Here is a 22,150-nt window from a genome sequence, read left to right as displayed (position 1 = left end):
TAGCCACAACCAGTTGATTGGCAACCATGTGGCAGTTGGCATTGGGACTGGGTCTAATCCAGCAGCTGAGCCTTGCCATCGTGGTGGAGCGCAACATGTTTGCCTACTACAAGGTGCCGGCCGCCCAGCTACTTTACTCCCACGCCTCGGATACGGATACGAATACGGATTTCAACTCACAATCACAGGAGATCACCAATTTTAGGGGCGGCCAGGTAAAGGATCTCTACTATGTGCTGCAGTGTCCCCCGAAGCTGGATGAGGGCATACCCAAGCCGCAGGACATGCAAACCTGCAGAGTGGTGGACCAGTACAGGGGACTGTGGAAGAAGAAGAAGCCACAGCCCAAGAAGCGCTTCCACATGGTGCCATTCCGGATAGTGTTGCGTCCACTGGGACCGCCGGCCAGGAGACGCAGCCTCAAGCGACGCAAACGCCAGCATAATGATCACAAGTATCCACTCATCAAGGCTTCCGATCGGGCTGTCCCAAAAGTAGCGGGGGAAGAGGTGGTCAGTCCGCTACAGTACCTGGGACGCCCCCACAAGCGCCAGAAGCTCCTCAAACTGGCCGCCGACCATCGAAAGTTCAAGCGCGGCAGCCGTTCCAAGGGTCACCAGCACATGTACCATCGCGATGAGACCTACAACGATCACATCTTCTACGACGAACTGCAGGACGACGGGGAGTTCCACAACCTCGGCAAGGGAAAATCTAATTAAATGCAAATTTATTGTCTGGTACCTGAGCAAGCTTTGCATCGAACTGAAACTATAAAACAAATCGACTACCAAAACTCTTAAAATAAATTATAATATCTTAGTTTAGTTTCAGTTTGTCTTGGCTGATAACCTGTTTTATACCCTTGCAAATAATTATTTTTAAATATACAAGATATAGTAATAGATAAATAATTTAGAAATACGTTTTTAATTTGCTAAACAATTTAATAACTCTTAAAAATCGAAATACAGTAGTCCTTGGGAATATTTTATTTTTGTAACAGCTGCAAGGGTATATAACCTTCGGTTTGCCGAAATAAGCTTTCTTGTTTTGTTATAATCATAATGTAATGCTACTGCCCCAATCATATGTCAAAATCAGAGAGAAACATGTCGTCGTAGGCAACGTTCTCAAAGACCTTGTTCAAAAGGACAGTAAACGCTTTGGTGAATAATTGGATTAAGCCGGGCTGCAGCTCATTCCAGATCTCCACCCAGTTGTCGTTGATCAGCTTGTTCATGAAAATTGACACGTCCATGTTTTCCTTATACAGGCCATCTAACCAGATGATCCAGCTACAAATTGAATGGGTTACTCTGGGAGTCTGCGAATGGGAATCCTGCCTGGGCGCCATCCACTCACCGATCCAAGTCCAAGGTGGGCTTTAGGCTGTAAATCTTCAGATAGCGCTTGCCATTTCTGTACTCCACCAACGTCTTGATGGTCAGGGAGATGCGGATGTTTTGGAAGTCGGACGACAGGCGGCCGGTGGTGTTGAAGGCGAAGAGGAGGAACCTGCCCTCCATGTCGTAGGTGGCGTCTTGGAGGATTCGTGGCAGGCGAGCTGACAGCACAATCTGCTTCTGGTTGGGCTCACGTAGAAATCCCTCCACTTGGATTATTGTAGCGTTATTGAAACCCTTGAACATATTGTCCCGCACTCGAATGTCCATCCAGATGGGCCCGCGATGCGGTGATTCCAGAATTGAAGAGTTGGGAAAGTAGTAGGTGTCCAACGGCGGTAGGCCAATATCCGGAATGCCCTTGGGATAGCGCTTGATCAACGCATTGATAGACCTAATCATACAGGTGGAGTCTCCGTAGTGGCACTGTTCAACGTCTTCAGCTGGAATTGATGGGCTCAGTGAAAAGCAGATCAACTTGGCACTGAAAAACTACGCACGTAAGTATGTTCCCGAGATTATAACTAGGATACAGCAACACACCCAAAGCAGCGAGTACAACTTGTTCATTGCAGTGGCGTAATTTAACTGACTATAAAACAATAAACGCTTCGGTCACGCTACAATAAATTCAACTCAAATACTTAGAACCTGCTCTAAGCGAAGCTTTTCAACTATCAACAATAACATATTTAATGCAAATCAATTGGTACAACCGGTTTGCGAGCCATATTAATCTTTGTCCTTCTATGACTCCGATAAAAATATAATGCCTTAGTCTACAAAGACTTCAATCATTTACTTGAGAATTCCTTAGCAATTGGTAAGAACATATCGTCATAGGAGACCTTTTCAAAGACATCCTCGAATATATCGCGAAAAACACTGGCGAATATTTTTAGATTTCTGGGTTCCAGCTCGTTCCAGAATTCCACCCAGTGCTGATTGAATACATGATTAATGGCTATCGACATATCCGTGTTCGATTCGAAAAAGTTGTCCAGCCAAAAAACCCATCTGAAAAACAATATCCGTTTAGATGGTGTCGGACTCTAGAGGAGCACAACCTACCGATCCATGTTCACAAAGGGTGTAAGCTTGTAGATCTTTAGATAGCGCTTGTTATTCCGATACTCCATGATCACCTTCAGCTTGAGGACAAAGCGAAAGTTCTGAAAGTCAGAAAAGGATTCTCCCGTGGAATTTAGCTTCACAATCCACACTCTTCCTTGGGAAAAGTAGTTGCCCTTGTGGATGAGACTGGGTATCCGGCCGTGTATTTCGATCAGGCTGGAGGTGGGATTCTCGTCGAAACCATTAACCTTGGTGATCGTCGTGTTCTCGAAGCCATAGTTCACCTGATCGAACAGATCAAACTGCAGCCAGAAGGCGCCTACCTTCTCGTCGTTCCAGAACTTTGAGTTCCTGATGTCCACCACATCGATGGGTTTTAGTCCCAGCGCCGGTATTCCTCTTGGAAACTTCTTTATTAACACATTCATCGAGTCCACGATGCACTGAGATTCTCCAAAGCGGCACTTTTTAATTTCCTTGGCTGGCAATGCGTATAATAATCGAAATATTATTTTGTATTATTTTGGCATCCGGAGCCTGGACTTTGTTACCTACGTATCATCTGGCTCTGCAGCAATCCGACGAGCTGCAGGCTCAGCACAATGAATAGTATATAACGCATTCCCATCTAGTTTGTGTAACTAGTTGACTAGGTGCACTTCTAGTGCCTTCAGCCGTCGGTTGTCATTTGAAATCGTATGGTGGAAAACAACTGGTAGGTAATTATGCGCCTCCATTTATATTAAACCGGTTGCAAGCTTTACTTGTCTTATTTGCATTTTCAACTCGAGCTATTTGTAAATCATCAATGAATGTAGAATCTACGTTATGTACCATTCGTTTATAAGATGATAACCCTCTATAAAACAATTACCATCCAATTGTAGGATTTTTTTAAAATTTAATAATAGGAGTATAATAAAAGTAGGATTTTTTAAACTTTTTATTTAATAGGAACTTGCTTAAAAAAATTATAAAATCAATTAAATTGATATGGCCTTATTTTAACTTTATAAGCTACTAATTTTCGATGAAAAGATCGTCATATGGTACCTTTTGGAATACATCTTCAATAAGATTAGTGAAAACACTTTGAAAAACTTCCAAAATCGACGGCTCCAGTTCGTTCCAGAACTCCACCCAATTCTTATTGATAACTTCATTAACGGCTATAGTTAAGTCGGAGTTTTCAACGTAGAAGTCGTCCAGCCCGATAATCCAACTGAAAAACACAAGTTGTTATCAAAGATAATATGGGTCTCACGTATAATATTACCGATCCAATTTAAGCCGTGGCACTAGCTGGTGCACCCTCAGATATCTCTTATTGTTCCGATACTCAATGAGGACTTTAAGCTTGAGAAAGAACTTAAAGTTTTGAAAATCAGACACCGATTCGCCCATGGAATTCGTCTCTATAAACAAAATCTTCCCGTTGACTACGTACTTTCCTTTGTGCACGAGTCGGGGAATCTCGCCATGAATCTCCACCAAGGACGAAGTAGGATCCCTGCCAAAGCCTCTGACTTCGGTGATCGTTGTGTTTTCAAATCCGTAGTTCTGCTGGTCGTACATCCGGAATTTGAACCACACGGCGCCAATGTCCACGTCTTTCCAAATTTTAAAGTCCTTTATGTCGACAATTTCGATGGGTTTCAAGCCCAAAACCGGGATGTCCTTTGGATAACTCTTTATGACTTGGTTCATACTCTGAATGATACATTTGGATTCTCCGTAGTGACATCTCTTAGTGTACTTGGTTACGTCTGGGAGAAATCGACCAGTTCAGATTTGTTTTTGATCTGTATTGATGTCTCACCCAGTGCTTCACATCTCCGAATGGCAACCAGTTGCAGCAGACCTATGATCGTTATGAAACAAGCCCACATTTTGCCTTGTTAGATGAAAAGCTCAAAGTGTAAGCGTGTGTTGGCATCAACAGTCGAATTGCAATTAAACTTACGATTTGCAACCAGTATGACTCTCATATTTCACTCGCAGTTTTTAAGGCCAACAAACCTGGTTGGAATGTGCACAAACCAAAACTAGTTTTCATTTCATTTATTCTTATTCTACAAAGAGGTGTATTTTTTCAAACTGCTTATCTGTGGGGTGTATGCTATCACATTTGTTAAGTGAGCTAAAAATAATTTAAAGAAAACATCTATAGAGATTTTTACAATTTTACTACCAACAATGTTTAAGTAAATGCTGCCAAGCTTAAGTCTACTTAGAGTCTTCATCAGCTAGGAACAGATCATCGTAAGGTACTTTTTCAAATAGATCCTCGATCATGCCAAGAAAGACGGTTTCAAACAGGGGCAGGATACCCGGCTCCAATTCGTTCCAGAACTCCACCCAGTTGCGATTAAACAAATTGTTAATTGCTATGGTCAGATCGTAGTTATCCGGAAAGAAGTTGTCCAGCCACATAATCCACCTTTTGACAGAGCATAGTAAATGTATCATGAAAACTGATCATAGTTCTTAATCACCAATAATTTATATATCTATACTAATGATATTCTAAATAGAATGATTAAAGTTTTAAAAAAATATATATTTAATAAAAGTTTAAATTTAAGTTTTTGTTAGGAAAAAACATAATAAGCTCACCGGTCAAGCCTTATATTCGGGACCAGTTGATAGATCTTCAGATATCGCTTATTGTTCCTGTACTCGATGCGCACTTTTAACGTAAGACCGAACCGGAAATTGAGAAAATCTGACTCGGAGGTTCCGTGTGAGTTTATATCCACGAACCAAAGCATCCGACCTTTGGCCAGATAGTCGCCCTTGTAGACCAGTCGGGGAATCTTTCCGTGAATTTCTATCTTGGAGGAGGTGGGGTCCCGGTCGAAGCCCAGGATCTCCGTGATGGTGGTGTTCTCGAAGCCGTAGTTGATCTGATTGAGTAGCTCGAAGAAGTACCAGGCCCCACCCACCTGGGAGTCGTTGACCAGCAGCCAATCCCGCACGGGCACCACATTAAAGGGCTTCAGACTGACCTCGGGAATGCCCTTTGGGTAGGTCCTCAACAGAGCATTGGTCGATTCCACCAGGCACTTGCCGTCGCCGTAGTGACATTTCTTTATCTTGGCAGCTGTGGAATAGGTTAAGTCAGTTTTCTGGTTCTTACAAGGATATTCGCCATAAATCACCCACGCAAGGTCTGACACTGCAGTCCAACGTATAGCTGAAGGCTAATAAGCAGATAGACCAAGTAACGCATCTCACAGCGGTATGAAAATGAATCCTCCACAGATTACGCTAAGCTCTCAATAGTCCGATGCACTTGCATAGCTGATGGCAACTACTCGGTGATTAAAACAGATTTCTTGTTAGGACGTAACATTCATGAGGAAATCTAAGCAACTGCCATTATCATAACGTGTTGTCTATACTCACTGAGAAAAACATCTACATCTGAAGTAGTCTGTACTGTATAAAATGTATACCCTGTAAATATTTCTTCTACAACAGGTTAACATTCATTTAAGTGTATGCCAAAAAATTAAATTTATCCATATACATTTATACATTTATACATCTAGGTATCATAAATAAATTTTATTGTTTTTACCAGTGTTGCAATAAAATAATTTACTGCTTTATATTAACTTTGCACGATCGTTCTCTCTCCTTAAAATGAGAGCTAAGCTGAAAAGCTTCTAGTATTTGTGCTTTCACCACACCTGAATGATGATAAGTGGTATTAAACAGAATAATTTCGTAAGTTCATAAAAAAAAAATTGGACAAAGGGTATAAGCTTTTAAACAGTTCATAATAGGGCACTGAAGCGAAAATATCGTTTAGTTTTTCGAAATCTTCGATTACTTTTGGAAATATAAATCTGCATAAAATTCATTCTACCGATCTAAATCAACAGTTAGACTAAACTCTATAGTTTTGCATATAAGTTGTCGTCCGCGGTAAGCAAAAATAATTTGGCCTAGACCGTCGTTTTTACTTTCGAGGGAAACTGGGATAAAGGTATCTCTACCTGCGAGTGGTCGAATCCCACACTCTTAGTAACTTTTGTGTTCTCAAAACCGTAGACTATTGGTAACTCACAATCCAGTTGTGCCAAAAGTGTAGATTTCGATTGCTATTTTAAAGATGCTATTTTAAAAGCATCCTGTGGTAACACAATTATCTCAGGCAGTCCTGGTTTTCCGTGTCACCAGATCACCATATTGATGCCCACAAAAGACATTTATCGCCCTGGCAGCGACACTTCTCTATATCAGAGGCTGTTCGAAATATAATAACACAGTTTTTCGTTTAAAGCTTAGTAACGTTAAAAATCTTACGCAATTGATTAGCTGCGAGAAATAGCTAACTTAATTGCATTATTTCCACTGAAAAGCACTTAAAGCTAAACGGCTACTTTATTAAGTTTAAAACTTAAACTGGTTTAAGAAGCTTTTTTGAGCTTCTAACTCACAGTCCTTTTTCATAGTTTAATAACTATAAATTAAAAGAACGGCTTGGGCGAGAAACACCGGGGTATATTTATATTATTCGGGTTGTAAATCATTTAACCATTTCATGCTAACTTCTGATAAAAAAAAGGTTTAAATAATTAAATAATTGTTTAGCTATCAAACAAATAGAATTTGAAAAACTGTTTTAAAAATGAAAGTACAAAACAAATGAACCAAATAAAATTTCTAAATTATATCTAATTTGTGTAAAACTGAAAAACAAAAGAAATACAAAAAAACGATTTTTTTAAATGTCTAATCTCTATAGAAATTGTCATATGGCAACTTGTTGGCCACTCGTTTTAGAAGGGATTCGACCAGTTGATCCACTGCCGATGTGATACCCTTGCGAAGGGTATGCCAAATATCCAGCCACTTGGTGTTGGCCACACCGTTCATGGCATCGCTCAACTCGGGGTTATTGAAAAGATTTTCAAAATTCAGATGCATACTGATGAGGAAGAAATTCTTAAATCAAGTGCAAATCAGTACAAAACGTAATCTTACCCCTGCACCTCCAGCAAGCACTTGACCTTGGCTATGTCGGCATATCGTTTGCCATCTCCTCGGAATTGCTCCACTGCCCTCACCTTGCAGCGAAAGCGGCATTCCTTGATCTCCACCTGTGCCTGGCCCCTGCCCTGAATGGGCATCGTCAGCAGACTGCCATGCATCTCGTAATACCCATCCAGTTGCAGCAATGGAATCCAGCCACTAATCTCCAGAACTCGCGGCAGTTCCCCATCGAACCCTTTTGCCTCCGCCACTGTAGAGTCCGCGAATCCCCTTACGGTTAAATTGTAGAATCTGAGATCCAACGTTGCCGGCCCATCTGGTTCCATACGGCTAACGATCACATTATCGAATCCAATCGAATCGAGAGCATCCAATCCAATGGAGGGCAGGCCCTTGGGATACAATCGCAAGATACTGGTCACGGTTTTCGCTATGCAAATTGAACCGCCAGCCTCACATCTTTCAATCTCAGGAGCTAAACGATTTACAAATGATTTCGGTTAACCAAAGAATATTCTTTAGCTTACGTAGCTGTCCCAGGGCAAGAGCTATCCACAGACTACTCGCAAATAGGATTAACCTCATCACAATTCGGTTTGGGGGTCAGCTAATTAATGGATGAGCTTGCGACTAACTATTCGCTTTTATAGGCCATTAACGCCAGCAAATAATTGCCGGTTACATGCATATGCAAATCGAATAATTGAAACCTAAGTAAATAGACGCCCACACCCGACACCTAACACTATGAGTAGATTTAATGAGTAGCTTATTATCCGTTTCGGGCTATAATTTTCACTTTCATTCATCCAATTGATCATTACACTGAATGTTACGGTCGTTTGCAACACGTTTTCTTAGATAATTTCAGTTTTTGACGTAAACCAACACTCCTAAATTTAAGGTATAAAAATAATGACCTATGATAAATATTTTCCTTAATATAATAAAAATCTTTATTTATAGCAATTTTTGTACACAACAATTTTTAAAATATTTGTTTGTAGCTAGCTAGGAGATGAAAGACTCCTGTGGACCTTTACTTTCCATTAAAGTGCAGCTTTATGAAGGAGTTCTAAGGTTTAATAGTACAAAATAAATACAAAGTAGTAGGTTTCTTTTTTAAAACATTTGATAAATAATTACATACACACATTCAATATAGAGACACAAACTGATATAATTTTGACATGAAAATTTAAAAACGATTAGACAATTGATGTGGTTCGATTTACGCTCAGTTAATTTCACAGCCTTATCAATAATAGATTTTACAACTATATGCATTAATTAAAAGTGCTTTCAATTAGTGTTAATTTCGACGATCTCATGGATTTGGTTTTTTGTCTCTCTGCGCTTTTCAGTAAGTAGTGTTCATTACCCATTTTTGGTATGCATTCAAATTTAGTTATTATGTTACACTGATCCCAGGTCCTCTCGGAGGACCTCTTAAAAAATAATACCCGAAGCAACAACGGACGCCAATCTATTCCCCGCCAGCCAGACCGAATCGAACCCCGGTCTGGCCCCGGAAGAATCTGCCACATCGTGTCCCTTGTCGAGTAGTTTGTTACGCCGGCGGCATTCCCGGAGCCAATTCGAACGCCACCGCTAGCTGAGGACGACGTGATGCCGCCCAGTTCCGTTCAGATTGCTGCTTGGGCAGCCGACCTCGTTGTTGTTGCTGTTCGTGAAACAAACGTCCTCACTGCCATCGGAATCAGTGCAGCACAGTAATGGCTACGCGTCCTCACCGTCAATACCCTCTACCTCGTTTTCGGCACTCGTGGCAATCCTGCAAGAAAAGTTATGGGAAAAATTGTATAAATGATTGATGGTTGATGGAGGGTATGTATAATGTTGGTTTGAGTGCAAATCTCTCGTCAATGCAAATTAAATTTAATTAAATTTATTCAATTATATATACGTATGTACAAGCCGTTCACCCCTATTTCACACAGCTCTTGCAGAGGGTTTTATAGTTTGATAAAAAGTTTAAAACGCAGTAAAGGACCTTACAAAGAATATATATTGGGTTGATCTAGCCGTGTCCGTTAGTCCGTCCAGTTCTACGCAAACTAGTGTCTCAGCTCCCATAGAAACAAGCCGAAAATGAATACACCCAAAAAGAAAACTGAAAATTCAATTGTAATAGGTGTGTCTTGAAAATAAACTACAGACAGTATTAAAGTATAAGTACTAATTCAATACTTAATAACATAACCTTTATACTGTTTGGTTTCATTTCTAAACGGAAGAGCCTAAAATTGTAGTGTAACTTCTTATTTTTACACTACAAAAGTTTTATTTTGATACTTTCGTGGTATTCATTTAATACTTATCATTTAAAATTCATGTAACAATAGCTATGACAATTTTTTGTTTTTGGGAGTAGAAGAATTTTAAGAAAATAAAAATAATTACGCTTTTTTTCAACATACAAATTACGTAGATACATATGTTTTTAATTTTACAAAAAGCCACATTTTTATCGAAAAATCATGTTTTTTGTTTTTAAATATATATTTGCATCAATACAAAGTCGTTTTATAGAATATTACAATTAAGGTAAAGTAAAGCTTCCCTTCTTGTTTTTTTTAATATTTGAGCAAAAGTAAAATCAAAATATTTTGCTATCAAAATATTCAAAGTAAAATATAACTAAAAGCTTTGTCATTAAAATTTATAATCGGTTTAAAGCCACACTGAAGCTCTCCCTTAATAGTGACACAATTAGCTTAACAATAGAAAAAAAAGTATCAACGTAAAATTAAATTTACAATTCGTACAAAGTTAGCAAAACATACAGAAAAAATCACCTCATGAAATTTCAAAGCACATTATAATACACAGGTAAACAATTAAGTTAAAAGCAAACAAAGTAAAAAACCACCAGCGAACACACAAACGAAATTTGTATTTTTATTGTCTGGAAAAGAAGAAGGGAAAGTTTTGGGAAATTTATTTATTTCTAGTCTAGAAATTCTACAGTTAATAAATATGTCTACATAATTTACATTCAAAATCTAACATTAACAAAATGATTTATACAAAGCTTCTAATATCAACAAAATGTTTTCAGAAGAGTAGTACGTACATTCGCCTAAAAAATATATTGATAAGGACATCTATAGGAAAATACTTATAGTGCAGGACTTAGGAGATTAAATTCTTTACATAAATTTGGACGCGAATTTTTAAGTATTTCAATTAAGCTAAAAAAGCTGAGGAAATTTGACTTAAGACTATCTTAATTGGTTTCGTTGAGTGAGATTCTGATTTGGATTTTGAATCGAGTTTCTTGCGATTCCATTATCGTTAAGCGTCAGCTCGCTATTTACATTATTTGCAGAATCCGATCCAGAATTGAAGTGGTAGTAGTTTCACGTTGATGAGGCCCCAAGCAAAAAAAAAGAAAATCAGTTTTGACCAGCACAACTTTGAGCGCGCCGCATTTTGGCCATGATATTTAAAGTCAAGTGAAGAAAAATGTATTTTTGATTATTTCAATGGTCATGGCACACGATTTCAATCGATTGAAATTTGGAAAATTCATTTAGTCTCGCTTTCGTTTAGCCTTCGATTATGTTTTGCATTAAAATTTTGCATGTTATGCGCCATTCTTCAGAAATCAATTTTGAACAAATTCGTTTAAAAGTTTCGAAAAGTAATTTCAATTTGTTTGTATCAATGCCAAGTAATCCATTTCCACATAGAAAGAAAATACATTTTTGTGGTTGTTGTGCACGTGTGTGTTTGTGTGTGTTCAAGTTAAAATTTGTTTTTGTGTGTCAATTTGAAAAAGTTGGTTGTTTTTGTTGTAGTTGTTGTTTTGTGTATTTGTATCGCACATTTCAATTAGACAAAATTGAATGGGAAACGGGAAACATCAATCAATCCAGTCGTGTAGTCGACACCGAGTATAAGAGTAGGGTGTATAAGATAGTACGGATAGAGAGGGACGGTGGAGAAACACACAGACACATACAGAGAGTACAGGGTTTCCAAGTACATATAACAAAAGAGAAATGTCATGATACAAAATTATTTGAAAATTAGCCACAAATTCGAAGTGCTTTGAGATTAGAATGATAAATGAGCCACGCCCAAAGTGTTTTAATGCCCACTTCCATAACACAAAGCTTAAAATAATTTAAGGCGTCTTATAACTTACTTACAAAATGCTTAAACACTATATGTATGTTTAAATTATATTAATAGAACTAAAAATTTTATTTCTGTTCGTAGTAATTCCATTTTTGTAGTAAGACCTTTTAATATCGATTATCTACCATTTATGGAACGGCTTCACCTCGCACTTATGGCCAAATACCAATTACCAATAAATTGAAAGACTTCGAGTAATACTTAGTGGTAAATGCAACTTTATTTAACATGCTAAGCGCCAAAGCCTTATGAGTACATAATACCCATTGCTCGATAAAGCAATCAGTGGACTTACCGGAGACACGCTTACTATCTATAGGACCCCATCGTTGTGATGGGTAAATGCTTTCTATTTACAAACGTAGTTTCCCTAAAGACATGCCTTACAAATTTAAGGGTTTCGTAGAGCCCTACTAGGTACTTGTTAGTAGTATTAAGCGTGTGATTTAGTGTTAATATCACAAGGTTGTGTGTGGGGGAGTCGGGCCTGAATGAGTCACTGGGATGATTCAGTTAGGCACTTTCTCCGAGACGGTTTCGAGACCTTTCACCGTGTTAGTAGCTGATTCGCCTACAACTAAGGTTACATCACTGTGAAGAATCGAGAGAAGAGAGCATAGCAAGATACGATTTGGGAGTTTAGTTTCGGTTTAGAGATCATAACCAGATGTGGATTAGTTAGGTACAGGCTTAGAGCTTACATATGGGGAAAGGATTAGGATTAATTGGAAGAAGTAGAGCCAATTCGGTTGAAGAACAGTGCGGATAGAAACTTAATACCAAGCAAAAGGTTAAAAGAGATAGCTACTAAAGAGGGAGATGCAGAGTGAGAGAGTTTGTGCATTTGAGTGTGGTGCGAATGGTGATATTGTTGGGTAAATACAATCTGGAACATACCTGGCATACGTCGAGTTGGCGTTCTTTATCGAAAAGCTGTTTTGGCTTGGCAACACGAAGCGCTGAACCCACTGTAAACAGAGAATACCTTGAGTACCAGTAGATGAAGAAGGCAAAAGCCCTCCAAAGCCCCCAAGAACCATATGTGGTCAGTCACGTAAATTGATAAAGTCGGGGCATTGATGACAGTATCAGTGATGCTTTAAAATGTGTCAAAACGTTCGTCTAATTTGTGACTCGCTAAGCCCACTTGATAAGTGGCCCAAATACTCACCCGACTGTTCATCAAGCGCTGATTGCCCATGCAAGCGGCCATGTGTATCACAAGGTATAGGTTAAACAGCAAGTACAGAATAGCAAATATACCTGGAATAAGGTAGAGAAAAGGAAAATCATAAGCATAAGGCAAAGTAATAAAAACCATTGACTACTCACAGACTAGGGCAAGCAAACCGCCTTTAATTTCCATGTTCTCCACCTGCACCACTACAAAGTACAAATTAACGCCAATCACCACAATGGTCAGCAGAATAGAAACGATTTTGTTGCCCCTGTGAATACAGAAAATTAAATGCTGCCCGACAGTCAATTTAACGTGTCAATATCACTCACAATCCGTTGACGAACTCGCCCATGATGGCGGCACACGAGGTGAATGCGATGGTGGGTATGGCAGCGAATGGCAGCTGCAGCGACATCACCGCATTTAGGATGTCGTTCATGCTGGTCAGATCTTCCATCTTGCTAAACATGGCCAGGCAGAAGGTGGGAATGATGGCAATGCAGCGCGTGACCAGCACGCGACACCAGCGCGGCCATTGCAGGTTGAGGAATCCCTCCATGGAGAACTGGCCGGCATAGGTGCCTGTCATGGTGGAGCTCTGACCCGCAGCCAGAATGCCCACGCCCCAAATGTACATGGCCACAGCGCCAAAGGTGCAACCAAGGAAGAGTCCACCCTTGTATAGATCCGCATCGATTATTGCAGTTCCATTCACACTGTCCACAAATGACATTTTAGCATCCTCGTACATTGACTTGTTGGTGCACACATCGAGCTAGTGAATAAGTAAAAGCTAGCCCTTAGTTCTTGTTCATTTGAATCTCAAGATCCTCTACTCACCACATCTTTGTTCGTCTTGCCGTACATGCCATGGGCAAACACAGCCACCACAAACAGGTTGATGATAAAGGACACAAAAAGAGCTACGGAGGCCTCAATGAAGAAGTAGAAATTCGCCTCGCTTACTTTCTTTGGCTGGCGACGATCTATATCTCGGGACTGTTAAGGGAAACTTAGTTTTTAACACAAAAACGTAAAGTAAGTGGTGAGTGGTTTTATACCTTAACCAAGGCCGAATGGAGGTAGAGATTGTGGGGCATTATGACAGCACCTACTACGCCCACCGCCTGCAGCAACACATTCGAATTGCAGTCAGAGCACCAGGGCACAAACATCCCCTCAAGAACCTCACCCTGGTTGGGGGCGGATACAATATACTAAAATGAAAAAAATAACATAAAATATGAATCAATAGCTTTATGCAATTAATAGGGGAACAAGAGAAATCCTCTAAGTTATCTCCTTATTAACTCAAAGGATGACGAAAACAATTTTCTCATTTGTAAAAATATTTTCAAAGTCCCGAGGGTTTACATATTTTTTGCATTGGTTTTACAATCGCTGAAAATCCCCAATGGATATTTGTAAAATTCTGCATTGTATAATCAAATTGATAAGGTCTGGTATTATTTATCCCATATAGAATTGTTTGTCATTTCCGGCAGCATCATGTGCCTGGCCAGCGACAAACGAAATACCATGAATCCCCAGTACATAGCCCCTTAAAATGTGCAAGTGCTGCTTATCTAATCATCTGCATGACCGACTGAAGACAGACAGCTCAAGTACAATTACTTATTATCTGGGCTGTAAACATGACGCTGTCGTAAATTAAAGAGTAAATGAAGTTTGCTTAAGGGCTGGCTTCAGAAAATTAGTAATATTACAAAAAACCGCTACCAACTGAAAATTTAAAATTTACGAGGCATAAAAATGATACTGCTGTGTTTTTTCCATAACGCTTTAGCACAATTGTTTAAACAAATTATTTTTGCACTCACGTCTGGCAATTTGTTCTCATGACAACTTTATTGTCGCTTAGCCAGGGGAATTTTTCGCAGTTTTCGGGGATTACTTTTAACAACAAAGAGGCTACCTAAATTTGAGTACTTTTTTGCACTCGATTGGAACTTACCTCATAGCCAAATGAGACAGCCATGATGGTGATGAGGGAACCGAATAGGAACTCCAGCTTGCGTAGGCCGTACTTGTCCAGAAACAGGAACGTGAACGTGTCTACAATGGTGATCAGCACGCCGCCCCACAAAGGCACTCTACAAAAGAGGGGAAAACCCGCATAAGTACTGAGTATTGCAATATAACGCGCATTAGATTTGCTTACACTTTATTGGACAGCAAGTATATGGCGATGGCCGTGCCAATAACCTCCTGCATGTCGGAGCCAATAATGGCTATCTCAATCATTATCCAGAGGATCCAACGCGGCAGACGCTTGTACTGTCTGTAGCACATCTCGGCCAGATGCAGGCCAGTAACCACACCCAACCTGCAAGGGAAATCATAAACAGTTTTAATTTTCATTTATTGGGGGGCTGTGGAGACCCACTCACCTTGCAGCCAAGCGTTGCATGAGCAGACCCAAGACAGTGGCCCAGAGCAAGACCCACAAGATCTTGTACTTGGCTGCCGCACCAGACTGCATATCGGATTCAATGTTACCGGGATCCAGATACGCAATAGACATGAGAAAACCGGGTCCCGTAAAGGCCCACAGCTTGCGAAAGCTGAAACTCACCTGGAGAGTATAAGGTAATGGTTTAAGTTTGCTTAGCTTGGTCATTTAGGTTGAACTCACGTTTGTGCGATCATCATCGGGTATGAGGACCTTCTCATCGCTGAAGTAGGCCTGCTTGGCGGCGGGTTTTAGATAGGTCGTCTCGTTGAGTATTTGCTGGTGGTGCAGATGGTTGCTCCGCTGACTGCCTCCGGCGGATCCACTAGCAGATTCACAGGGGCCATCTCCACCAGCGCCAGGCTCGTTATTCCGGTGGTACGCCTCATTTGAAGACATGCTGAAACGGAGAATCGAATTAAAATTAAACACATGCTCCCATTTCCGTCCACTACTCGTACCGACTGTTCTAAGTGAATCTATGATTGTTTCACCTGCTAAAAGTTCTCACAATTTCCATTTAATTGAGCATCTGCTTGTGATTTCAACTTAATTATCATTATCATAATGCAAACAACAAACAAATAAATTTCGCGATATATGAGATTGTGATTTCTGCACCATATAACTTCTTGGCATGCATACATATATTCTTTTTCGTATTAAGAGAATTTCATCATAATTCAACCTGCGTGGCAAGTACATAAATTAAAAACAAAAATAGTTTGAGAGGCATTTGATTGGTGGAACTGATAACGGAGGAATAATATGAATTTCATATTGTCGTATTTACTTGTGAGCCTTTTTGAGGAAATAAAACAGAGGTTTGTGACTCACATTTAATTCCACTCAACCGTCCAGTAATTGAAATTCTCTTATCCAATTTACCACAGCGAGTATTTATTGTTTAAACACATTTGCATTAAGCAAATATATATCTTTAAAAAAAAAAAAAAACAAGACAACTGTACGGAAATATGAGACTGTTGACCTGCAAATCGATATGAATTTTGGTATTCTGTTTATTTGATACAAGCGATTACAAGTGCAGGTTGTATGGGATGCCTGAGCAGCCGAGAGCTCTTCAAACCATATGTATTGTTGAAAAAAGAGCCAAGTGGCTCACCTTGACAAGCGCTGCTGCCCCACTGATGCCTATATATCTGCTATAAGGCTTTCCACATCGATTCATCGATGACGGACGGATCGGAGCAAAACAAAGACAAAGAGCCCGAGAGCATCGCGAAATGTCTACTTAGATGTGGCATTTAATCGGGTGTATGTATAGTATATAGCAACCGAGATGACCAAATCAAGGCGCCATTAATGGAGCTTTAATGGGGCCCATTGCTCGGTGCAACTTTTTTAAGGCAAAGTGTAACGAATCAACGGAAAGTGTCTAGTTCAATGGAATATTTTATGTCGCATTACGCTCTGTTTACCCAGTTGTACGGCAATACCCACGCCCCCAAAACAGAATTCAAGCCGATAAGCATATAATCAGCTAGCTACGTGTTCGTCTACCATTTTTGTACCAAATCATGTACCGTACATTTTGATAGTTGTTTTGCGAAAAAAACACCCAAATCTGCTACAATTTGCGGGCTATTGAGTGTCCAAATTAAAAGTTTTTTCCTTTTTGTGTTGACAAAAAATTATGTTTATTTCGAGAAAATATATATTAAACTGCGTACCATTTTGCGCTGACAGCGCGAATAAACAAATTAATAAGTAGCAGGCCAAAATAAAACACTTGACAACAAAACCGAACATAATTCTAAGCAAAGATAACAGTAATGTGAAAATAGAAGAGCTTACTTATCAGCAGCAGATTGTTAATTCGTTTGTTTTGAAACTTTAATTATTTGCTTTTTGTTTAAGATTCATTGGGTTCTTAAATTTTTTCTATGGGAGTGCGCAGGCAATAAAACGAAATTGCCTGTGGGAAACTAAGCTATTGTTAGAGGATTTAAAAGTGCGAAAACCTTGTTTTTACGGCTAAGAACTAATCTTAACAATAATACATCACTCGCTTTGCCGGCAAAGAAAAGAGAGGGGGAGTTTTGGGGGAGAGAGAAAGAGAGCACGTTTTGTTATTAGCACACACCTGCGCACACTCACACACACACACGTGTAAAAACACGAAATATTAATGGAGATGTAAATTATTGGATAACATGGCTAGCACTACTTCCTACATTTAAATAGGGCTTACTTGCAGCTGTGGATATAACTAATTGAAGCCCCTCGTCTTTATTATATCACTCAGAACAAAAAGAAGAGGCGACTCGGCACTTTTTACTGCTTATAAATGCATTTTCCGAGCTTTTCTCGCGGACCAATTTACGAATTCGGTGACGTTGGACGGCACGACAAAGAAACAATAGCAACAAAAAATTATGAAGAGAAGGCGTCTTCGACTGCCAATTGTTGACTTAGTTAACGGCAATTGACGAGCGTACGAGGCAATTTGTGCTCTGCCCGCGAGCGCAGCTCTTTGTTTATTAATTTTTCTCGCAATATTTGTGATTCGGGCACCAGCTGCTTTCTTTTCACTCACACTTACACGCACTATTTCCTCGGCCGATGTGGCAACCTTCTCACACTCTCTTTGCTTTGCCAAAATCTGGCAGCACCTGGCACTACAGTAGTTTATGGTTCAACCAAAGATTTCGAGTGGCTATAGCATTTGCCCGTAGCCCCTATTTATTCGAGTTCGCGTACTGATAGCAGCCACAGAGCGGGAGAGAGCGCGTGGGAGAGATAGAGAGAGAGAAAAGTGGTTTTCGAAAGGGGATTTTTTGATAATGCCTTAGGATTCTTTGAGTGACCTGAAATGCCGCCAAAGATTTAAATTTGACACTTCAAATACCGGTTTGTCCAAAGACCTTGCCAGTTTCTCTCTTTCTCTCCCTCTCTCTCTCTCTCTTATCACTAACCACAGGTTAGGATTACCGTTAGTCGAGTGAGTATAGAAAATTACTAGTACTATACTCATTTCAATTCAATGGACAATCAAAATTAAATTTTCCTCACGCTGTTACCAGCACGCACACTTTATCGTAATACCTGCTGTAAATTAAATATATAAATTATCTTTTTGGTCTGTATCATTGATTTTGTCTGGCACTTCTTTTGATTGCGATCCGTCGACCAATGGTCGCGACCAACTTATCAAGTCGCCGCTTCTTTTTGGCTGTCGTTCAAATTTATAACTTATGTTTTTTAACTGATAAATCAGCACAATGCAAAGTTCTCTTTCCTTGTTAAACCCATATATGTATGTATGTATACACATGTATCAACATACCATGATTCATACCAGTAAGTGGGTTCATGTAGTTTTCTCTATATTTCCAGATTAAACTGCACTTAATAAGCGGCTGATAAGAAATGCGTTTCATATGGAAAGGCCTTGACAATTGCATTGACCCATACTAGACAAAAAATTGGTAGGTTCTTAATGTATACAAATACTTAGATCTTGTATGCACCAAACTAACGTGTTTCCAAACAAACTTGGTAAAGTTCCCTGCCGCAAATGCATTTTATAATTCAGAAAGTCACATATAAATAAATAAAAATTGTAGCACATGTCTATTAACCATGGTAAATTCAGACCTCAAACTAATTAAATTTTCAGGTTTTTCAATAAAACATTTTTAAAATAAATTTAAGTATTGGGTTTTATAAAATTTTACGCCGTTCTGAATTATTAACAATAAATATTCGTTGCGATTCCTACTTATGAGATTGTATGATTTCTTTGTATAATTTGATCATTTAGACTCTCTTTGGGCTAAGACAGTCCCCCATTAAAACAATAACTCTTAATGAGTTTTTAATTAACTTTATTAATTATGTATTTCTTTATCAAAAGAGCAGACTTTTTGTTGTGACTGTCTTCAACATTAGATCTCACATGACGCGGGAAACTCTCGTAGACTTTATACAATTTAAATAGAGCAAAATCGTTACTTGACACATTAAACTTCATAACTAAAGTATAAAATGTGAATTGAGCATTATGTACGTTTTGCCCACAAATTGCTCAAGTGAAACATAAATAGCTTGGCATATTTTCTTGGCAAATACACGTGTTAAATACAAAGAATGTAAAATGCAGTAAATGATATATAAAATATGGAATACCTCGATTGGTTAAAATGCTAGCATAACAAGTTACAATAATAATTTCAAACTCTAGCTTTTCGTTGCACATAATTTGGAGGGAGAAGAGGGGAAACAATGGATGGGGAAGGGGCACGCGAAATTAATAGGTTAGTAGCGAAACGGTTTTATAATCCAACATCAGTATTATAGTTTTCGTTAGTAATACAATTTGATTTTGTTCTATCGCGAATTTCAATTGGAAGCATTTAAGAATTCTGTCCCACCACCTGCACGTAGTTGGCAGGGAAGAGTCCATATCGATTCTTGCACAATCCACGCCACCAGCCATCGTCGATCTTTTCGATGTGGGTGATCACGTCATCCGGATCAAAGGATATCTCGTCGTCGTCCGCCGCCTGGTAATCGTACAGGGCAATAGCATGGATGCCGGTGTCCTCCAGGTAGTCGGCCAGATTGTCAGAGTTGGCATAGATGGCCTCCTGGGACCCGTTTGCTGCGGCACTCGGAGCGACTGCCTCGGAAGCTGCTCCATTCGTGGCCGGCAGCGGGGAGGCGGCCTTAATCTCGGCCTGGTTTTGGTACAGCGGCTCCTCTTCGACTACTGGCTCAGGATTGGCTTGCGGTTGGGGCTGTGGTTGGACTTGGGGTGTTGGCTCATGCACTGGAGATGGCGGCTCGCTTCTGGGAGGCGTGTCCACGGTTTCCACTTCAATCTGGGGAACTACATCCGGTGGCGGAGCTGCAACCTTAGGCACTGGATTTGCCTCTGGCTCAGGAGCAGGGACAACTGCAGGAGCAGGTGCAGCAACAACCGCCGCTGGAATTGGAGTTACCGCTGGCTCTTCCTTTGCTTCTACTTTAACAGGCTGTGCCTTGGGAATGACGATGGGTTCCTTGCGTGCCGGTGGCGTCTCCGATACAGGCGACTGCATCTGGTTGAATGCACTGATGGCGTTGCCAATGCCTCCTGTCCGACCTGTCTGAATGGCCGCCCTGCTACCCTTTGGCGGTGGCGTGTCCGTCGAGGTGCGCGGTGTGTTCTCAGCCACTGTCTTCTTGGCGGCTTCCTCGCGATCCCGCTTGTCCTTGGCCTCGCGGAGGCGCTTCTGCTCCTCTGCCCGCTTACGCGACTCCTCCTCGGAGTTCTTGGCCAGGTTCTCAAACTTTGCGCGCAGATTAGATGGCTTGGCTCCTTCTATCACGGGCTTAACCTTGTGGTCGGCCTGACTGGCATGCTTCTGCGGAGCCTCAATGTGGTCCCAGCCCACGGCGGACTTGTCCTTGCGATCCTCCTGTACGCCAAACTTGCCGCCGAAGCCCTTGGAGTAATCTGGAATGTGGAAAATGATTATTATCAAAATAAGAGTTACTGAAACTTTGCGCAATGCAATTTAGAATGAATCTTACCCTTCTGGGACTCGTGCTTCTCCACCTTCTCGATGTGATCCCAGCCCACCGCCGATTTGTCCACTCGATCCGACTGCACGCCGAACTTGCCTCCAAATCCAGTGGCGTAGTCCTTCTGCGAGGCGTGCTTCTCCACCTTCTCGATGTGGTCCCAGCCCACGGCTGACTTGTCCTTGCGATCCTCCTGCACTCCGAACTTTCCTCCGAAGCCATCGCTGTAGTCCTTCTGCGAGGCGTGCTTGACTACCTTGCCCTGGTAGTCGTGGCCCACGGCCGACTTGTCCATACGGTCCTTTTCCACGCCGAACTTGCCGCCGTAGCCGTATCCCGCGTTCTGGTCCTTCAGCAGCTGCTTCTTCTTGTCCAGATCGGCCTGCTCCGTCTCCTCGCGCAGCTTGTCCATGCTGCAAGTGGGATCAATGAACCCGAGACTGCGATTCGTAAGAAAACCGGATGACTCACTCTATAGTGCCGGCGGTGCGGCCGCTGCCGTCAATGGTCTTCGATCCCCAGCGCTGCTCCTGCTCGCTGACATCGTTCACGAAGTCCGGATCCGTCTCCCAGTCATCGTCCTCCGCGGAGGCGGCACTGGAGGCCTGTATCTGGTGACCGGCACTTGCCTTCCACATTCTGGTAACGGGTACTGACTACTCGCTTATCCTTATCTGCTGGGTAGATAAACACCATAACGAGTGTGAGTGGTCGGGGCAGGTTTTTAAGGGGGCTCCGGCTTCTCATTCGATTCGTGGCCAAGATAACAGGTCACAAAACGCCGAAGAAGGGAGGGGCCGACGCCGGATCGAGAACAAGACGCTTCTGACGCTGTTAATGTGGTGTATACTCACGGCCCGGTGACTAATTGCAATGGATATTGCTTAATTGGTGCCGCTTGAGCTTTCTGGTAGCTGCAATTTTCTGTGAAGAGAAAGGAGTTTACTGACGAGCGTACAAGGCAATTTGTGCTCTGCCCGCGAGCGCAGCTCTTTGTTTATTAAATTTCTTTTCACGCACACTTACACGCACAATGTCCTCCGCCGATGTGGCAACCTTCTCAAACTCTCTTCGATTTGCCAAAGTCTGGCAGCACATGGCACTACCGCACTACTTATTCGACTGGGCGTACTGATAGCAGCCACTGGTCACACTAACCGCAAAAAACAAGAAAATATACGGTTTCTTTACTAAAAAAATACAACTATAACATGAATGCCCTTAATGATCTAGCTGTTTTCGGTTCAAAAAATGGGCAATGGGAACTAGTTCGCGATTCTGGTTATGTGATAGTTCACTTGAAATTGGTTCCGT

At 41.0% G+C, this 22,150-nt stretch overlaps 8 protein-coding genes across 13 annotated transcripts; 1 reads left to right on the top strand and 7 right to left on the bottom strand.

Moving 5' to 3' along the window:
* Positions 1-26: 26 nt before the first annotated feature.
* Positions 27-722, top strand: LOC108140353. The gene has a single exon (XM_017263047.1). The coding sequence runs from the start codon at positions 27-29 to the stop codon at positions 720-722; it is 696 nt and encodes a 231-aa protein (XP_017118536.1).
* Positions 723-1,006: 284 nt separating this feature from the next.
* On the bottom strand, positions 1,007-1,992 carry LOC108140416 (protein takeout). The gene is made up of 3 exons (XM_017263136.2): positions 1,907-1,992; positions 1,366-1,849; positions 1,007-1,298 (listed from the first exon to the last, which is right to left on the bottom strand). The coding sequence occupies exons 1-3, from the start codon at positions 1,974-1,976 to the stop codon at positions 1,088-1,090; spliced, it is 765 nt and encodes a 254-aa protein (XP_017118625.1). The 5' UTR covers positions 1,977-1,992; the 3' UTR covers positions 1,007-1,087.
* An 81-nt stretch (positions 1,993-2,073) lies between these two features.
* On the bottom strand, positions 2,074-3,161 carry LOC108140415 (circadian clock-controlled protein daywake). 2 transcript variants are annotated; one of them, XM_017263133.2, is made up of 3 exons: positions 3,036-3,161; positions 2,478-2,961; positions 2,074-2,423 (listed from the first exon to the last, which is right to left on the bottom strand). In XM_017263133.2, the coding sequence occupies exons 1-3, from the start codon at positions 3,106-3,108 to the stop codon at positions 2,201-2,203; spliced, it is 780 nt and encodes a 259-aa protein (XP_017118622.1). In that variant the 5' UTR covers positions 3,109-3,161; the 3' UTR covers positions 2,074-2,200. The 2 variants fall into 2 exon arrangements, with proteins under 2 accessions (XP_017118622.1, XP_017118624.1); XM_017263135.2 differs by having other exon boundaries at positions 3,032-3,148.
* A 244-nt stretch (positions 3,162-3,405) lies between these two features.
* Positions 3,406-4,415, bottom strand: LOC108140455 (circadian clock-controlled protein daywake-like). Of its 2 annotated transcripts, XM_017263188.1 has the most exons (4): positions 4,300-4,415; positions 3,928-4,246; positions 3,757-3,848; positions 3,692-3,702 (listed from the first exon to the last, which is right to left on the bottom strand). In XM_017263188.1, the coding sequence occupies exons 1-3, from the start codon at positions 4,367-4,369 to the stop codon at positions 3,794-3,796; spliced, it is 444 nt and encodes a 147-aa protein (XP_017118677.1). In that variant the 5' UTR covers positions 4,370-4,415; the 3' UTR covers positions 3,692-3,702; positions 3,757-3,793. The 2 variants fall into 2 exon arrangements, with proteins under 2 accessions (XP_017118676.1, XP_017118677.1); XM_017263187.1 differs by having other exon boundaries at positions 3,406-3,702; positions 3,757-4,246.
* A 111-nt stretch (positions 4,416-4,526) lies between these two features.
* Positions 4,527-5,793, bottom strand: LOC108140432 (protein takeout). The gene is made up of 3 exons (XM_017263158.2): positions 5,646-5,793; positions 5,097-5,583; positions 4,527-4,920 (listed from the first exon to the last, which is right to left on the bottom strand). Exons 1-3 carry the CDS (start codon positions 5,710-5,712, stop codon positions 4,707-4,709), a joined length of 768 nt encoding a protein of 255 aa, XP_017118647.1. The 5' UTR covers positions 5,713-5,793; the 3' UTR covers positions 4,527-4,706.
* Positions 5,794-6,985: 1,192 nt separating this feature from the next.
* Positions 6,986-8,117, bottom strand: LOC108140444. Its single transcript, XM_017263175.2, has 3 exons — positions 8,012-8,117; positions 7,476-7,959; positions 6,986-7,419 (listed from the first exon to the last, which is right to left on the bottom strand). The coding sequence occupies exons 1-3, from the start codon at positions 8,067-8,069 to the stop codon at positions 7,224-7,226; spliced, it is 738 nt and encodes a 245-aa protein (XP_017118664.1). The 5' UTR covers positions 8,070-8,117; the 3' UTR covers positions 6,986-7,223.
* Positions 8,118-8,416: 299 nt separating this feature from the next.
* On the bottom strand, positions 8,417-17,989 carry LOC108140671 (protein Malvolio). Of its 4 annotated transcripts, none has more exons than XM_017263617.2 (12): positions 17,871-17,988; positions 15,488-15,704; positions 15,243-15,427; positions 15,014-15,178; positions 14,807-14,945; positions 13,893-14,048; positions 13,672-13,830; positions 13,161-13,606; positions 12,984-13,099; positions 12,823-12,914; positions 12,549-12,619; positions 8,417-9,279 (listed from the first exon to the last, which is right to left on the bottom strand). In XM_017263617.2, the coding sequence occupies exons 2-12, from the start codon at positions 15,701-15,703 to the stop codon at positions 9,225-9,227; spliced, it is 1,800 nt and encodes a 599-aa protein (XP_017119106.1). In that variant the 5' UTR covers position 15,704; positions 17,871-17,988; the 3' UTR covers positions 8,417-9,224. The 4 variants fall into 4 exon arrangements, with proteins under 4 accessions (XP_017119106.1, XP_017119103.1, XP_017119105.1 ...); XM_017263614.2 differs by lacking the exon at positions 8,417-9,279 and adding an exon at positions 10,398-10,817 and having other exon boundaries at positions 17,871-17,989; XM_017263616.2 differs by lacking the exon at positions 8,417-9,279 and adding an exon at positions 10,857-11,106 and having other exon boundaries at positions 17,871-17,989.
* Positions 17,990-19,134: 1,145 nt separating this feature from the next.
* On the bottom strand, positions 19,135-21,881 carry LOC108140760 (hematopoietic lineage cell-specific protein). The gene is made up of 5 exons (XM_017263746.2): positions 21,863-21,881; positions 21,691-21,760; positions 21,308-21,510; positions 20,846-21,249; positions 19,135-20,768 (listed from the first exon to the last, which is right to left on the bottom strand). Exons 3-5 carry the CDS (start codon positions 21,472-21,474, stop codon positions 19,684-19,686), a joined length of 1,656 nt encoding a protein of 551 aa, XP_017119235.1. The 5' UTR covers positions 21,475-21,510; positions 21,691-21,760; positions 21,863-21,881; the 3' UTR covers positions 19,135-19,683.
* Between the last annotated feature and the right edge of the window lie 269 nt (positions 21,882-22,150).

The sequence above is a fragment of the Drosophila elegans genome, unplaced genomic scaffold, assembly GCF_018152505.1.
Source record: "Drosophila elegans isolate 14027-0461.03 unplaced genomic scaffold, ASM1815250v1 contig_476, whole genome shotgun sequence".
Classification (NCBI taxonomy): Eukaryota; Metazoa; Arthropoda; class Insecta; order Diptera; family Drosophilidae; genus Drosophila; species Drosophila elegans.
This window is presented reverse-complemented; position numbering and strand designations above follow the sequence as displayed.

What these genes read in the sequence shown, in the direction of transcription:
- LOC108140432 (XM_017263158.2), bottom strand. Translation starts at nt 5,712, where the DNA reads ATGCGTTACTTGGTCTATCTGCTTATTAGCCTTCAGCTATACGTTGGA. An exon ending in ACTGCAGTGTCAGACCTTGC is followed by an intron (nt 5,584 to 5,645) that starts GTGGGTGATTTA and finishes CCTATTCCACAG; the next exon opens with CTGCCAAGATAAAGAAATGT. An exon ending in CCGAATATAAGGCTTGACCG is followed by an intron (nt 4,921 to 5,096) that starts GTGAGCTTATTA and finishes CTCTGTCAAAAG; the next exon opens with GTGGATTATGTGGCTGGACA.
- LOC108140353 (XM_017263047.1), top strand. Translation starts at nt 27, where the DNA reads ATGTGGCAGTTGGCATTGGGACTGGGTCTAATCCAGCAGCTGAGCCTT.
- LOC108140416 (XM_017263136.2), bottom strand. Translation starts at nt 1,976, where the DNA reads ATGAACAAGTTGTACTCGCTGCTTTGGGTGTGTTGCTGTATCCTAGTT. An exon ending in AATCTCGGGAACATACTTAC is followed by an intron (nt 1,850 to 1,906) that starts GTGCGTAGTTTT and finishes CATCAATTCCAG; the next exon opens with CTGAAGACGTTGAACAGTGC. An exon ending in CCCACCTTGGACTTGGATCG is followed by an intron (nt 1,299 to 1,365) that starts GTGAGTGGATGG and finishes TTCAATTTGTAG; the next exon opens with CTGGATCATCTGGTTAGATG.
- LOC108140671 (XM_017263614.2), bottom strand. Translation starts at nt 15,703, where the DNA reads ATGTCTTCAAATGAGGCGTACCACCGGAATAACGAGCCTGGCGCTGGT. An exon ending in ATGCAACGCTTGGCTGCAAG is followed by an intron (nt 15,179 to 15,242) that starts GTGAGTGGGTCT and finishes TTTCCCTTGCAG; the next exon opens with GTTGGGTGTGGTTACTGGCC. An exon ending in GCAAGACGAACAAAGATGTG is followed by an intron (nt 13,607 to 13,671) that starts GTGAGTAGAGGA and finishes CTTATTCACTAG; the next exon opens with CTCGATGTGTGCACCAACAA.
- LOC108140760 (XM_017263746.2), bottom strand. Translation starts at nt 21,474, where the DNA reads ATGTGGAAGGCAAGTGCCGGTCACCAGATACAGGCCTCCAGTGCCGCC. An exon ending in CGCACCGCCGGCACTATAGA is followed by an intron (nt 21,250 to 21,307) that starts GTGAGTCATCCG and finishes TCCCACTTGCAG; the next exon opens with CATGGACAAGCTGCGCGAGG. An exon ending in GAAGCACGAGTCCCAGAAGG is followed by an intron (nt 20,769 to 20,845) that starts GTAAGATTCATT and finishes TCCACATTCCAG; the next exon opens with ATTACTCCAAGGGCTTCGGC.
- LOC108140455 (XM_017263187.1), bottom strand. Translation starts at nt 4,369, where the DNA reads ATGTGGGCTTGTTTCATAACGATCATAGGTCTGCTGCAACTGGTTGCC. An exon ending in TCGGAGATGTGAAGCACTGG is followed by an intron (nt 4,247 to 4,299) that starts GTGAGACATCAA and finishes GATTTCTCCCAG; the next exon opens with ACGTAACCAAGTACACTAAG. An exon ending in CCACGGCTTAAATTGGATCG is followed by an intron (nt 3,703 to 3,756) that starts GTAATATTATAC and finishes TGTGTTTTTCAG; the next exon opens with TTGGATTATCGGGCTGGACG.
- LOC108140444 (XM_017263175.2), bottom strand. Translation starts at nt 8,069, where the DNA reads ATGAGGTTAATCCTATTTGCGAGTAGTCTGTGGATAGCTCTTGCCCTG. An exon ending in TCTTGCCCTGGGACAGCTAC is followed by an intron (nt 7,960 to 8,011) that starts GTAAGCTAAAGA and finishes TAAATCGTTTAG; the next exon opens with CTCCTGAGATTGAAAGATGT. An exon ending in TGCTTGCTGGAGGTGCAGGG is followed by an intron (nt 7,420 to 7,475) that starts GTAAGATTACGT and finishes CTTCCTCATCAG; the next exon opens with TATGCATCTGAATTTTGAAA.
- LOC108140415 (XM_017263133.2), bottom strand. Translation starts at nt 3,108, where the DNA reads ATGGGAATGCGTTATATACTATTCATTGTGCTGAGCCTGCAGCTCGTC. An exon ending in GCTGCAGAGCCAGATGATAC is followed by an intron (nt 2,962 to 3,035) that starts GTAGGTAACAAA and finishes ACGCATTGCCAG; the next exon opens with CCAAGGAAATTAAAAAGTGC. An exon ending in CCCTTTGTGAACATGGATCG is followed by an intron (nt 2,424 to 2,477) that starts GTAGGTTGTGCT and finishes ATTGTTTTTCAG; the next exon opens with ATGGGTTTTTTGGCTGGACA.